Source organism: Mesoplodon bidens, assembly GCF_964165515.1.
Source record: "Mesoplodon bidens genome assembly, chromosome: 6".
Classification (NCBI taxonomy): Eukaryota; Metazoa; Chordata; class Mammalia; order Artiodactyla; family Ziphiidae; genus Mesoplodon; species Mesoplodon bidens.
Genome location: NC_138162.1, coordinates 35,420,446 through 35,436,056, shown reverse-complemented (window position 1 = coordinate 35,436,056; position 15,611 = coordinate 35,420,446). Strand labels below are relative to the sequence as shown.

The following is a 15,611-nucleotide window of genomic DNA, read 5'->3' as shown; positions in this document are numbered from 1 at the left end:
CTGCAATGCCCAGAAGGAACTGACCTTGCTGACACCTTGATCTTGGACTTGCAGGCTTCAGAACTCTAAGACAATGAATTTCTGTTGTTTAAGCCAACCAGTTTGCGGTACCTTATTACAGCAGTACATACCAGCCAACAAAGTATATAGCATATATGTATACGGCATACACCACCCAACAGACTTTCACCCTCCATCTCTCATCCAATGTCCTATGGCTAAATACCATCCAGTTATTCTCCAAAATGTCCCTAAATTCAGCCACTACTGTTTCCACTGCCTCTGTAGATATTTTGGGTAATTGGGTAATTATGTTAGGAGAAGATAGAAAACTTAATCCGCCAAATGGAGCCAGGATAGGCTGAAGCTGGTGTAAGAGAGAGGGTTTGGGATTCAAAGCGGTTATAGACATGGTGGGGCTAGCAAGCAGAGAGGGAGAGCGCACGTAGCTGTGGGTAAGATAAACACCAACTTAACTGGTTGGGAAATGCTGAGACCACAGAGCCTACGTCAAATGTCAAAGAGATGGGGCTGGCTAGAGGCCAGGGCTCCCCTGGCTCTGTCCCCGCAGTGACTTTGGGGCTGGGCTTTCTCCAGGGTTGCACACTGGGCAGTGAGTGGAGGTCTCAGGGGTACCTTTGCTACTGGGTCTCCCTCTGCCCGGATGCTGGTGCATATTCCTGAGGCTCCAGCTCCTTTTCCAACTGCCAACCGAACAGGCAGGTTTGCTGACAATTATCCAGGTTACAGTCCAAGGGGTGTGAACCAAGGCGGGCACTTGGCATCCCCCAGCACTAGCTCCAGCTCTGCCAGGAAACAGGAGGCTTCACTGTAGCTCCTGGAGTCGGATTCTACACTTTCGGATCAAGCAGTGAAGGACCTGGAATAGGATACTCCTTGGACCCCAAAAGGTCTCAGAGCAGCTCTGCTTGTCCTTCTCTCTGTCCCCGGCTCCTCCCCTCACTCCCTGCCCATCAATTTCTCACTTTCACTCCCTCCGTCCTCCTGCTGCCCCCCCACCCCATGCTCTCTCTTCTCTCCCCCCATTCATCCCCCGCGGCTATCACCTCCTTCCTCCATTCTTCATCCCCTCTTTGCATCCCTTCCTTCCCTCCTCCCCCTCCAACTTTTCCTTCTCCTTCCCGCCCGCTCCCACCCTCTCCTGCCCCCAATTTCTCGCTCTCCCTCCCTTGCTCTTCTCCTGATCTTTCCACCTTCCTCCTCACTTCCCTCTCCCCCTCCTCTCCCTGAGCCCTACCACCTCCCCCCCCAGCCCCGCCCATCAGTGTTTGCTTTGCTCCCGGAACCGGATGAAGGGGTTGCCCTGCCCGTGCCCTGCCCCACTTCTGGCAGCTGGGGTCTCCCTTCATGGCCGACGGCTCTGGGACTCAGGCCCCAGGGAAAGGGCCCCTGCTCAGCATGCAGCTCCTGCGAGCGCAGTATGCAGGCCTGAGACGGCAACAGAGGGCCCAGGCCCACGTGGTGGTGCTCCCGAAAGGTAGGGCTGGGCAGGTGCTGGGGGCAGAAGGAAGGGCACGAGGGCCTGGCTGTGGGCAGAATGGGTGGCTGAGCTGTGGGCAGCGCAGGGCCAGGGCTCTGCCGGCCTCCTGGTGGGGAAGAGCAGGGAGGCGGGCTGGCCAGAGGCAGAGGCAGAACAGGGAGGCCGGTGCAGGGCCGTTCCGCTGGGGCCTCAAGCAGGCAGCTGGCAGGCAGCGCGCTGCCAGGGAGAGAGGACACATGATGTTCCCAACAGCTTGGGCACTGGCCAGAGGAAGCGCAGGGCTCAGGGACCCAGGAGGTACCCAGGCTCACCGAGCGAGCTCTGCACCCCCTCAACCAGCAGCTGGGGAGGGGCACTGAGACACAGAAGCCCCGCCTCCAGGGGAGCAGCCTCCTCCCTTTGGGAACTCAGATTTATTCCAGGAGGAAGTTAGGAGCACAGGGCTCAGAAAGCAAGCGATTGTCAAATCCCGGCCCTTCATCCTCTAACCGAGAGGGCAAGTCAAGAGAGGTAGGAAGACCCCCTGAAAGGTCAAGGCTGTGCTCTGGGAATTTCTGTGGCTGTTTATACAGTTCAGGACTCACTGAGCAGCCCACCCCGCTCTAGGCAAGTCTGGGAAGGAATCAGGGGCCAGAGAGTCCTCACTGTCTGGGACAGGAAGGACACTGCCTTGGGCTAAAGGCACCCATCTCTCACAACTTGGGCTGTTGCCAATGAGTGGGATCCATTTGAACTGAATTGGTACAGCCAAATAGCCCCCTCTCTCTGCAGGGCAGAAGCTGGCAGTTTCCTAAAGCCCTATTCCATCCTCAAGGGTATAAATTCATTCAGTTACTCAGCAAGCATTAATTAAATTTGTATCAAATGAAAGCAGATTTAACACATCTGTGGTTCAGACTCACATCCATGTGATGGGTATGCCCCCAAAGACATCTCAAACTCAGCACGCCCCGTAGAATTCACCACCCCTGCCCCACGCATCCCCGTTGCCCCTTTCTCCTGCATCCTAGAACTCAAACCTCCCTCCTCCGGGGTCACCACTTGATGAGTTACGTCATGGACATGAGTTACATCATGAGTTACAACAGGGTAATGCAAGGGGGAATGCTCAGGCTCTGCTTCCCCAGGGAAGACTTCTCACCTGCAGGCTCAGTCAGAATCTTTCAGGGCATTTCTAGCAGTTTGCAAGTCCACATTCTTGCTCTAACTGTGAGAAGTAGCGTGCTGTCTGATGGAGTGTTCCTGTACTTGGTCTCTGGAGAAGGGCCTGAACCTGAGTCCCAGCTCTGCCACTGACTTGCTCTGTGCAGCTTTGAACAAGTCATGTACATTACTCTGTGACTCAGCTTCCTCATCTTTCAGCTGGGAATAACTGTAGTCCCCAAAGTAGAGGGTTGTGGTGAGAACTAAATAAATTAATACGTATAAAGCTCCTTAGGGTTTTCTGTGCTAATTGGCTGAGGACCAGATCGTTATGTCACATGAGTCTGAGTTAGAAGGACACTTGAAGCACTTGGACTGGGCGTGAGGAATAAGGTGGTCCTCCAGGGAGAAATCAGACTAAGATTATAAAAATGAGGTGAAAATGATGCTGGGAGAGGGGGCAAAAAGGCAATTTTTCCTACACATTAGCAACAGGCTGGATGGTGGTACCATTCACTGAGATAGAGAATATAGGAGAAAAAGATTTCTGATTAGGAAGAGATGAATTTGTTTGTGAATATGCTGCATTTGAGGGAGGTGTCTGTAAAACTTCCAACCAGCCTGGATCTCAGGAGAGAAATGTGGGCTGGAGATATAGATTGGGGGTCATCAACATATTGGTAGTAGTTGAAGCCATGGGCATGGATAAAATTGTGGAGGACCAATGTGTAAATTGATAAGAGGCTGGGATGACAATTAGAGTTCTACAATACTCAAATATTGAAGGGACAAGCAGAGGAAAAGAAGTCAGGGAAGATAGCAGTCAAAATGGTAGCAGATGAATATTAGCCCGAAAAAGGAAATTCACACATGCTGAATCTTGGATGAACCTACATGAACCTTGAGGACATTATGCTAAGTGAAATAAGCCAGTCACAAAAAGACAAGTGCCGTAATGATCTACTCATATGACGTACCTGGAGTAGTCAAATTCACAGAGATAGAAAGTAGAATGGTGGTTGCCAGGGTGGGGGAGATGAAGAGTTGTTGTTTAATGGGTATAGCGTCAGTTTGGGAAAGATGAAAAAGTTCTGGAGATCGGTTGTGCAACAATGTGAATGGACTTAACACTATTGAACTGTACACTTCAAAATGGCTAAGACGGTAAGTTGTATGTTGTGTGTCTACCACAGGTCATTTTTCTTAAATGATAGGAGAAAACCAGGAGATATTAATGCCATGAAGCCAAGCAAGTAGAGGGAATTTAGGGATCCTCTGTGTCCAGCACAGCAGACTCAGGAAGACAGAGTGGCCACTGAGATTGGCTCCCACTAAAACTAGATCTCAGTGTCTTAAGACACTGGGTTGTATCTGGAAGGGCACGTACTCTGGGAGTTGATTAATGGAAGGAAGCCCTCTGGAATTAGCTTTCTTCATCCTGTCTTAGTGTTATGGAATGAATTTAGGTTCTAGAAATGCAATGGCAGGTGTTCTGGATTCCTAGCACTAGAGTTCAAGGGCTTCCTTCTGGCTTTATTCCTTCAACACCACCTCTCCACTCACACCATGTACTCTGTCACCTAGGGGCCTCCATCAGGGACAAATGTCAGAATGCTCAAGGGAGCTTCACTGCATTTCAGAGGGAATTCCAGGCTGGCCACAGGTCTCCTTTCTATAGGAAAATGGCTTTCAGTCATTTCTCCAACCCTCAATGCCACCAAGAGTTGACAAGAAACTATCACGTTCCACAAGGTGGTAAAAGATGTCCCTGAGAAGGAAGAAAGACATCAGTCTGCCTTCTCATCCCTGAAGCCAGTTCAGGGAAACAGTAGGTGCTGCAAACATGTTCCCAGAGCAGAGGCTATGGTTCAGAAAGATAAAGACCAGTCCTCCAAAAGGAACTGCCTCAAAACACAGTTCCCCTCTCCTCTGCCTTGAGTGCTAAACCCATTATCAGAATCCCACAACACAAAACCCTGTAAGTTAAGAATAACCCTTTCCACAGGCCAGTGGAAAGGGTTATTCTTCTTCCTAGGGTTCACTCCCTCACTGCAGTCAAAAGTCTCCTATTAAATTCTATCACACTCGAATGTTTTTTTTCCATAGCATTGATTACCACCAGAAACTATTATAGTATGTTTATTTGCTTATTCTTTTTCTACTCCACTAGACCACATCATGAAGAGGTAGATTTTGTCTCAGTGTTCATAACTGTATTCCCAAGACTTAGAATAAATAATGCCTGGCACATTATAAGGGCCTATAAATATTTGTTGAATAAATGAATAATTGTGCATGAATGTGTGTGTGTGTGTATGTGTATGTGTGTGTTAGAGAGAGATAATGCAGTGCATTGGGTACCTGGCCTCCTTGATGTATTTGGCATGGCCTTCCTTCAGCTTGAAAGCTCTGAGACCCCCAAAATGAGAGCCACCCATGTACTGTGCAGTGGTGACCCTGCTGGTGCCTTGCTTTCTCAGGAGGGAACATGCCTGCTCCTGCTGAGGCCATGGTCAGTGCTGTTTGGATTAACAAGGAGAGAAGGCATTCACTGTCCCTAGAAGAGGCGGATCCTGAGGCAGAGGATATGCTGGAGGAGGCTGACAGAGGCTGTCTCCAGGCCCCCGAGTCTCCATGGCACACACACCTAGAGATGCACCGCTCGGTCCAAACCTTCCACCAGGAAACCAGTCATCAAGTAAAGCACAAGGACAAGTTCATGGGGTCTGAGCAAAGGCTCCCAGGCTTGTTTGAAGACACTCAGATGACTCAGCAAGGAAGCACGATCCCAGAGGCAGCCCAGCATGAATGTCAAGTGGGCAATACCCAAACAAAGGCAGTGGGATCTGGCTTAAACATTGGCGCTCAGGGCCCTCCTTCCATAAAGAAGCCACACAGGTCTGGAAGACCAGCTCACTATCCATTTCCCCAGAGGAAAACTCCCAGGATCTCCCAGGCGGCCCGGAACCTGGGCTTATATGGCCCAGCCTGAAGCTTTCTACCCAAAGGTCTCAACCTTGAGGCCATCTATGGCCTCACCTAAGAACTTAGGAGGCAGAGGCACAGCTAGGGCCTCTAGCCGGCAGCAGAACTGGACTACATCAACCATCGGGATGGGGGGACATGAACTTTGCACGTAGTCTTGTCCTTCCAAAAAAAAAAAGAGAGAGAGATTGCCCAGACCAGACTGCTCACAGCTCAGGAAGTAAGAGTGCTGTCTGATCAGTGCAGCCCCATTCTGCTTATATAAGACGGCATTGCTATGGACATCGACTCAGTCCTTAGAACTAGAGGATTTTGAAACATAAGACAGAGACCCTAGCCAGTGGATGCCTTTGCAGTGCCCTAGAGTCGACAGGCGTGGGCAACCTTGTTTTCAGTAACTTCTGAGGATTTCTCACATGTTCTGGAGAAGAGGGGGGACTCTGAGAATTTCCTTTTTCTGGTCGCTATGCCTGGAGGCCAGCTCACTTACAAGTCTCTACATTCATTGGTAGTGACCACACCATTTTAGCTTGAGCCTCCCAAAGTATGGTCACCCTGGGTAAAAGGGGTCAAAACAATGCCACCTACTGCTCTGGGTGTTTAAGTGGCTTTAGGAAGGGTTGGTCATCTCTCCCCTCTCATTGAGGCTGCACATTCCAGTCTCATTATAGATTTATTTCCTTTCATCCTTCTCTCTCCATCCTTTCCTTCCTTCCTTCCTCCCCACCTCCCTCCCTTCCTTTTTTCCTATTTGCTCTCTTCTTCTCTTCTTCAATCTCTCTCTCTCTCTGCAAATTAAACACTGCCCATCATTGCAGATATATAGTAATAGAAGCCTGAAAGAAGATAAAGAAATGTTCCTGCTTGGAAAGTATGTGTTCCTCAAAAACTGCTCCATTTTCAGCCAAATTTGAATCATTCATATCCTTCCTGGTATATTTTAAACCAAAGACAAAGTGTAGCAGGTATTACTTGGGTGGTGAGGAAGAAATTATCTTACCTGGTTAATGTTTAACTTTAATAAACACACCTAAAGTGACATTTCCTCATGCCAGATTCTCTCTGTAAAGTTTTACCCACATCTTCCTTTTGTCCCCATGGTGATCCAGTCTTGCCCACCCACACTGAGAGATGTTATCTAGGAGTGTCATTTCCTGTCAAAATATGTATGTGCCTTCTCTTTGGGCCACCCCGAAATTCCCTCCAATTTGGGGATTCATTGTGATTCCTTCTGTGAATAATTAATAAGAGCCAGTTGTTAATTTTTTTTAAAAGTCTAATGAAAAACAAGGAAATTTTCTGAAAAAACTTTTCCTTTGCTTTTGTTTTAAAGAGGCTTCCCGCAAGTAACTCCTCTTTCTACAGTGTATCAATCAGGATAGGCTATGTTTTGCTGAGTAACAAACAACTCCCAAACCTCACACAGAAGCCTTTTTTTTTTCCCACTCATGAAAATTCCACTGTGGATTTGGGCAAACTTCCAGGGCAGCTCTCCTACATTATTACTAACAATTCAAGCTGCTTCAATCTTGTGGCACCACCATATCAATACTGGTTTCCCTAATCACTGTAGCAGAAGAAAGTGCATTAAAAGTCACATTCTGGCTCTCAAATCACTTTGCTTATGTTTCATTGTCCGAAGCAAGTAACACAGGCATATCTCCATTTCAACGGTATGAGGAAGTGCATTCATTTTATGTGCCCACAAGGAGAGAAGGAATGGAAATATGGATGAACAGAACTAATGGCTAACACAGGTAGAGAGGGGCCAGGTCATAGTACAATATTAGATTTTATTTTGAATACAATAAGTAGCCATTAAGGGATTTACATATGAGACCAAAATGATTGGATTTGCAGTTTAACCAGATGACTCTGGTTGTTCTATGGAGAATGAGTGGATGGTCATGTTAAGAGGCAATGTCAGGGGAAATTACGGCCAGGGGAAGTTCAGTGGGAAAGATGTGGTTAGCTCAAGCAAGAGTGGGAGCAGAATGGTGCTTTGTGACCACCTAGAGGGGTGGGATAGGGAGGGTGGGAGGGAGACGCAAGAGGGAGGAGATATAGGGATATAGGTATATGTATAGCTGATTCACTTTGTTATAAAACAGAAACTAACACGCCATTGCAAAGCAATTATACTCCAATAAAGATGTTTAAAAAAAAAAAGAGTGGGAACAGAAGAAGGGGAAAAAAGTAGATACATTTGATATACGTATACTTTGGAGATAGAAACAATAGGATTTACTGAAGGAAAACTACAAGTTCAGTTTGAAGGATACTGAGTTTGAGGTGCTCAGAGACACACCAATAAAGATATCAAATAGGCAAGTGGATAAATGAGACTAGAGTTCTGGGCTAGACATAAGAATTGAAGTGTCATGAGTATGTAGAGGTACTTAGAATGAGAAAGGATGGATTCACCTATGCAGAGAGCAGAGAGAAGACTGGGTCCAGAGTGAGTCCTGAAAACTCCCAACTTACTTAGTTGAAAAATCTCTAAGGATATTTCCAATTCTTACTGAGAAGAGGTGGGGTCAGGGAGGAGGAGACAGTGAGGGACACTGAAGAGGAGTGACCAGGAGAGAAGGGGAGCCCAGGATGTGGGGTCTCAGACCTCAGAGGCAAGAGACAGTGCAAGACTTTGCCCAGGTCACTCCCCTAACTGCAAACCTTCTACAAATCCCCATTTTCTAGAGTCCACATTCTTCTGTCTGGAGTTGCTTTTCCTGAAGCACTGGTTCAAGAGGCCAGAGTCCAAGAGGCCAGAGTCCAAGAGGCAATGCCAGATATGGGAAAACTTTTCAGCCAAGGGCAGGCCAATTCAAGTCAGAGCCAACTGACAGCTACCAAGGCTGAGGGTGTCTTTGCCCCAGAGGCATGGCCTTCTCCTGGGATGGGGTCATTCTCGGGCCTGGGGTGGAGCTGAGGATTAAGTGTTCCCTGTGGTAGAGTTTGAAGGGAGAGGGGCAAGAGGAAGGCTGCTTTTGAGTCCTTCCACTCCCTTCCCACAAAGCGGCTTCTGCCAGGAGCATTAGACCAGAGCAATCTCTGTTTCTCAACCACACTCACATGCTTCTCCCAACCCATGGGTGGTCAAACCCGTGGGGCAAAGGGCTCAGATTATGTCTGGGCTGTCACGCCACCCACTCTGATGGTCTTCCCTGACAGTCAGGACTGGAGCTAACCTTTTCCCACACTCTCCCCAGGGTTGGCAGAAGAAGGTTTCCCTAAACTAGAGAATAACCAGATCACATTGTAAATCCTGCCTCTGGCAGCTTACCTTAGGGCCACCCAGCCTTCCAGCCTACAGTGAGGACTCGCCCACAGGGCTGCCGTCTTGCTGGGCTTGAAGATAGGTGGACCTGGGCTCCAATCTCAGCACTGCCATTGGTAAACCTGACCTGAGCTGAGTTACTTAACTCTCAGAGCCACAGATTCCCCAGCTGTAAAATGAGGCGATAATAGCCCCTGGGGTGTGGGGCTGAGGGAGGGAGGATCCTTCTCATTAGCTGTCAATTCTTTTTTTTTTTTAATATTTACTTATTTGGCTGCACCGGGTCTTAGTTGTAGCACGCGGGCCCTTTAATTGCACATGTGGGCTCTTAGCTGCATCATGTGAATCTAGTTCCCTGACCAGGTTTGGAACCCGGGGCCTCCTGCGTTGGGAGTGAGGAGTCTTAACCACTGGACCACCAGGGAAGTCCCTGGCTGTCAATTCTAATCCATCCCCGCTAGGGGGCAGGCTCCCCTCATACCAGCTCAGCCTGAGTCTCTAATTTATCAGGTACTCCCCATCATTAAAGCTCTTTCATCCCAGTTCTTAAGACTTGAAACGACTCGAATTTAAAAGTGTCTCGCGGGCTTCCCTGGTGGCGCAGTGGTTGAGAGTCCGTCTGCCGATGCAGGAGACACGGGTTTGTGCCCTGGTCCGGGAGGATCCCACATGCTGCGGAGCGGCTGGGCCCGTGAGCTATGGCCGCTGAGCCTGCACGTCAGGAGCCTGTGCTCCGCAACGGGAGAGGCCACAGCAGTGAGAGGCCTGCGTACCGCAAAAAAAAAAAAAAAAAAAAGTGTCTCGCATATTCAAGTCAGATCCCACCAACCTCCCCACCCCCAAGCACAGCCTTGATTTATACCTTTAAGATTAGAGGGAGGGGCGTGGCCTTCTCGCTCACACAACCCTCCCCCTTCTGTGCGGTACACCTTTTTGGCTTTAGGCTAGAAGGACACAGAGAGCTTGTGTGGACTGGCTGTGGCGTTGTTTTGTTCTCTGGCCTTGACCGTTTACACTGACCTCGCTGAGGGTCTGCAGGTTCGGTGTGGACAGGCGGCGCCCCCCCACGGGCTCCTGCAGACAAGAAACTCCACTGCAATAGTTCCCTTTGCCTTGGGGGTCCCTTATGAGAATGGTTATGCCTGGTTGTGCAGACAGCCATCCCCCACGATTGCATCAGAGGTCCATCTCTCTTCGTCTGCGGCCACAGTCTCATCTGCCCTCTGCTGGCCCAACTTAGGCCTGTGGACAGGGACGGGGGTATTTTCTGCACCTGTGTGCCGTGATTACCCTTAACACCTTATCTTCCTGGTGGTTCTATACTGACATTTTCCCACTGAGGTCTCTCTTCATCTCTTGGGGCAAGCCTACTTGCCAAGCAATCATCCAACTTGGGGGATAATGTGTTGCCCCGCCCCCTTTCTTGCAAATACTACCAACTTAAAAAAAAAAACCTCTTTGACCTTCCTGCCTCTCCTTCTTGTGTTCACTCCGTGGATAGGGGAAGAGGGAATGGCCTCTATACAAATATTGCATGTCCTGTCAAAGATCAACAAAGCGGGACACTACTTAAAGTGATAAGCACAGATTTTCATCACTAGCATACTACTGAAATAGGAAGCTGAAAACTTCCATTTGTACAGAGGTGGCTGTGTGTTTTAAAGGGAGAATAGGGGAGTAGGGAGGGAGGCAAGTAGGGACTCAGAAGTCAGGGAGATGAAAATTACAGAAACTAGGAAAGTTGGGATGGGTCCATGTGAAACCCATGCGGGTTTGCTAACTGGTACCTATCAAAATTAGGTTCCTACCCTCCCACAGAGACTAGGAGACAGGGAGCCTATCTTCCTTCAGGTGCTGGCTGGAACAAAATAGCAAATTCTTTTGACATTGTTGTGATTTCTTTAAGGGGGGGGGGGGGCTTGGGTCATCCTGGGGATGCTGCCTTGACCTATTAGAAACCATGTTCACGTTGGCTCTAGTCTTCTAGGTTGAGGGCTAGTCAAAGAGAAAGGACTCAGAGGCGCCTAGCTAGAGTTTGGTCAAGGAGAAGAATATCAGTCCCAAGGGCAGCCTCCTGCCAGCCTCATATCCCTGAAGAAAAAGGGTCATGCCCATTCCGTCAAAATAGCATTTGTCTCCCAGCCATCTCCAGCTTCTCAAATGTGGGTGGACATCAGAATCACCTGGAGGGCTTGTTAAACCACTGATGGCTGATCCCCATCCCCTCAGCTTCCCACTCAGCAGTTGTGAAGGGGCGGGGCAAGAATTTGCATTTCTAACAGGGTCCCGGGTGATGCCGATGCTGCTGGTCTGGGGAACACACTTTGAGAACCACTGCTCTTGGGACTGTGGCTGACCTACAGACCTGGCAATTCTTAAAATGTGGGGTTCTTTGTGCCTTTGGGTTTCAGCTATGGATTACTGACACCATTTGGGGGAAAAGAAGGATTCCATGGGCACCACACCTCTCCTATTGTAGTAGCTATTCAATAATCTACAACCCCCGTCCCTACCTCACCTCCAGGCTGTACTAGACTGAGGGGGGCTGTAGGCAGAGACAAGAGACTATCACCATCCTCACTGTGTCTCAGCTAAGTGAGAGGACTCTGCTTCTGCTTTTCAGTAGGAAATTAATCTTACAGTAGACCCACAGTGGGAAGGGAGAATTCCCCTCCAGAAGCTGAGCTGTTGATTGGGTGCAAAGAAATACCAAAATCCCCAGCCACTTTTTAATCCAGCACTTCCCAGCATCTGGATTCCAGACAAACGCAGGAAATACAGCATCCTGCCCCAGGGTCCCTCCGGCCCCCTCCGTAAGCATTCAGGCTGCTCAGAAGGCGCCTCCAACACTCCTGCTACACCAGCTGACCCCAATTTAAGCCACTGGCTAGGAAGAGGGCTTCTTCCATGGTCCCTTGCTCTCCAATAAATTAGGGCTTTGTTAGCACCTCTGTGTGTACATGGAGAGGGGCTCCACCACCGTGGCCGATGGAGGAGGTTGGTGGAGGCAAGGGCACTAAGAGTCTAGTTCCTCCCCTCCTTGGGGAGCTAGAGTCAAGTTCTGCCTCTGAATGTCACACGGATCCACCATGTGAGAAACAGTGCCTCACAGGGGCATTGCCATGACCACTACCTAAGCTGTCTGGTCTCTTTTTTGTGACCTTATATATTATTTTGAAAAAAAATTTTTTTTAACTTGGTTTTCTTGGGTTTTGAGAGAGGCATCAGAAAATTCTTTCGGCTTCTGGACAAATTAGAAATATTTTCTGGTGGTACCTCTAGGATTAGGTCCTTCCTGAGGGGATCCTTCTTCTTTGGGGTGACTGTCCTATTTAAGAACTCTGCATCTCAACTTGTGAGTGGGGTACCCCAGATTGAAGGCCAATAGTTCTAACACGGTTATATAACTTGCTCAAGGTGACACAGCTAGCAAATTGCAAAAAGAGAAGCAAACTCAGGTAGCCACACTCCAGAGCCACACTCTAAACTCTTAACTCCTATTCCATTAAACAGGGAAGCCATTAGTCAGAGCTGGCTCTAATGCCTGGTTGGCCTGCGGCAGCAAACCAAAATCTATGCCCATCAATGCCTCAAGGTTACAGAATGAAAGCTAAGGGCAACCAATCACAAGCAGCCAACTAGGCTTTAAGCTGTAGCCCATTTCCTTGCTTTGCTTTGGAGTCTTCCCTATAAAAGTCTCTCCCCAGCTCCTGTTGATGGAGTGTTCCTAACCATTTCCGGTTTGGTGCAGCTTGATTGGAATCGATTTTTGCTCAAATAAACGAAGGCACATTAAACATTCTAAGAGTTTATCTTTTAACGCTACTATGTTAAACCACCTCCTTCTGACTCCTTCCCCTTCACTTATTTCTGTAAGCATCGTAGCTGGGAAATCCCCTTCCAGTGCTGCTGATGAAACTGGTGCTTCCATCTGGAGGCCAGAGAGAACTGTTTGACTTTTTCTAAATCCTCTTCCTAAAACTAACCTTTCCCCGGCCTTTGAGGCATTGGTTATCCCTACTCTGCAAGAACAGCCCTTTAGGTCACTTCCTGTTGTTGAGAAAGACCCAGTTCACCACCTTCAATTTTTTCCATCTGCATATAAATTCCTAAAGTCTTTTACCGGCTGCAATTGTGTTTCTCCCACAGCTAATGAATAATATGCTTCCTAGAAACAGTGTTCAAGGGACTGAACTTTTAATATTATGTCTTGACCTTGGATTTGCGGCAATTACATTGTTTTTCCCTCAACTTCCATCCAGAAAGATGATACACCCACTCTGTATTAGTTATCCTTTTGTCTCCCCTTTGTCTGTTCACTGATGAATCCACCCCCTGAATTCCCAAGTCCAGGACGATAATCAAGACTTGACAGTATGTCAACCCCTTTGTCCTGGCCGAGAAATATTGGGTTGGCCAAAAAGATTCGTTTGGGTTTTTCTATAAGATGTTACAGAAAACCCAACCTTTTTTTGGCCAACCCAATAGATACAGGAAAAAGCTGGTGGTGGCAAAACTGCATCTTCTGCCAACCCAAACTCCAAGTGTTTGTAAGGTGAGCCTAAGCCAGCCCTCAAAAATCAATATCAAGTCCAAATCCAGGTTAGCAAATCTCCCAGGGCAGGAGCTGCGCCCCTTCCTAAGAAATGCAGGTACTTTTGTGGTTGGCGGGTCCTGAGTGTCAAGCAAAATAATAATAATAATAATAATAATTAATAATAATGCAGGAGCCTGCAAATAAGAAAAGGGTTTATATGGGGTCTTAAGAATTGCAGTTTGGGAGACTGATTTGGTTAACCCCAAAAGAGTGTTCCAAGGTAGAGAAAGAGGCAGGGGCTTATAAAGACTAAGAGACATGAGGTTGTTAAAAGTTGCCTGGCAACACATGAAAAGAGGCTCAACATTGCTAATTATTAGAGAAATGCAAATCTAAACTACAATGAGGTACCACCTCACACCGTTCAGAATGATCATTTAAAAGTCTATAAATAACAAATGCTGGAGAGGGTGTGGAGAAAACGGAACTCTCCTACACTGTTGGTGGGAGTGTAAATTTGTGCAGCCACTATGGAAAAACAGTATGGAGGTTCCTCAGAAAACTAAAAATAGAATTGTCATATGATCCAGCAATCCCACTCCTGGGCATATATCTGGAGAAAACTATAATTGGAAAAGATACATGCAACCCAATGTTCACAGCAGCAGTATTCACAATAGCCAAGACATGGAAACAACCTAAATGTCCATCGACAGGTGAATGGATAAAGATGTGGTACATATATACAATGGAATATTACTCAGCCATAAAAAAGAATGAAATAATGCCATTTGCAGCAACATGGATGGACTTAGAGATTATCATACCAAGTGAAGTAAGTCAGACAAAGACAAATACCATACGATATCACTTATAAGTGGCATCTAAAACATGACACAAATGAACCTATCTATGAAACAGAAACTCACAGACAGAGAACAGATGTATGGTTGCTAAGGGGTGTGGGTGTGGGAGGGACGGACTGGGAGTTTGGGATTAGCAGGTGCAAACTATTATATATAGAATGGATAAACAACAAGGTCCTACTATATAGCACAGGGAACCATATTCAATGTCCTGTGATAAGCCATAATGGAAAAGAATATAAAAAATAATTTATAGATATGTATAACAATCACTTTGCTGTACAGCAGAAACTAACACAACATTGTAAATCAACTATACATCCCCCACAAAAAAAAGTTGCCTGGTGAGAATTGTGATTGACTCTGACACAAGTCAGAAAATATCTGTCCTTAAGGAATCACAAGTTGTTTTAGGGTAGGAGTCCTATAAGTAGATAGACTGCCAGGAGTTATTTTAAGGTAAGGGTCTGATATGTACTCAGTTTCTGGCAGGTGTTTTGGATAACTTCATCAGGTCAAAAGGTCAGATTCCATACAGGCTGAGCCATACAACAGTCACACACCTTTCATGGCCTCCCAGCTCCATTTTACAGAGCTCTCTTAGCCATACCGACCCCATTTTGATTTTCTTTTTGCATGAGAGAGCCCGACCTCACTCCCTCCCCAGCCATGGGTTCCTGCCCCTGCCTCAGACTCCACTTGCCAGATTCTCCAGAGCCTTGCTCTCCTCTTAAGGGGCTGCCCCCACAACATGTGTGGCCACACAACCTGAGGTCTGAGGGAGATTGCCCACCAAATCCCAGACTCCTTTCTGCTGACCCCTACCACAGCCTGGCAAGATCCATGGGAAGACCCCTGACCAGCCAACTGCCAAGGAGGTGCATGCCAAGGGCGTGCCCAGTCCCCAAAGGGCGTGTGTACCATGGAGCCTCAAGTGCCAAACCCCAGTGAGTTGGACCTTCCATGAGCTGCGAGGCCCCTTTGGCCTCTCTAGCCTGAGGCACATGCCAAGGTCGGCCCTGTTCTCCAAGACAGTCTTTTCAACCCTGCCTGCTCAAGAGAATCATCAGGAACCTTGGAGAACATTCCATTAAATTACAATCTCTGGAGTAGGGCCTGAGCATTGGTATTCTATATTTTGCTTTTGATCAAGGCATAAAATATGAAAAGTATGGGAAGTGCACTAATCTTGTATTTATTTTCATGTATATGTTTATTTTCACAAATACAGATATATACACACTTATATAATGTAGACCGATATACATTTCCAGCATTCTAGAAAGTTCACTTTGGCCTCTT

The 15,611-nt window shown here is 47.6% G+C and overlaps 1 protein-coding gene across 1 annotated transcript; it reads left to right on the top strand.

Annotated features, from left to right (window-relative positions):
* Nucleotides 1-1,310: 1,310 nt before the first annotated feature.
* LOC308619146 (uncharacterized protein C9orf152) lies at nt 1,311-7,291 on the top strand (the record flags this gene model as incomplete). The annotated part of the gene is given in 3 exon segments (XM_081237715.1): nt 1,311-1,336; nt 1,338-1,498; nt 5,125-7,291. Coding segments are annotated over 3 exon segments (699 nt in total). The 3' UTR covers nt 5,637-7,291.
* Nucleotides 7,292-15,611: the final 8,320 nt, after the last annotated feature.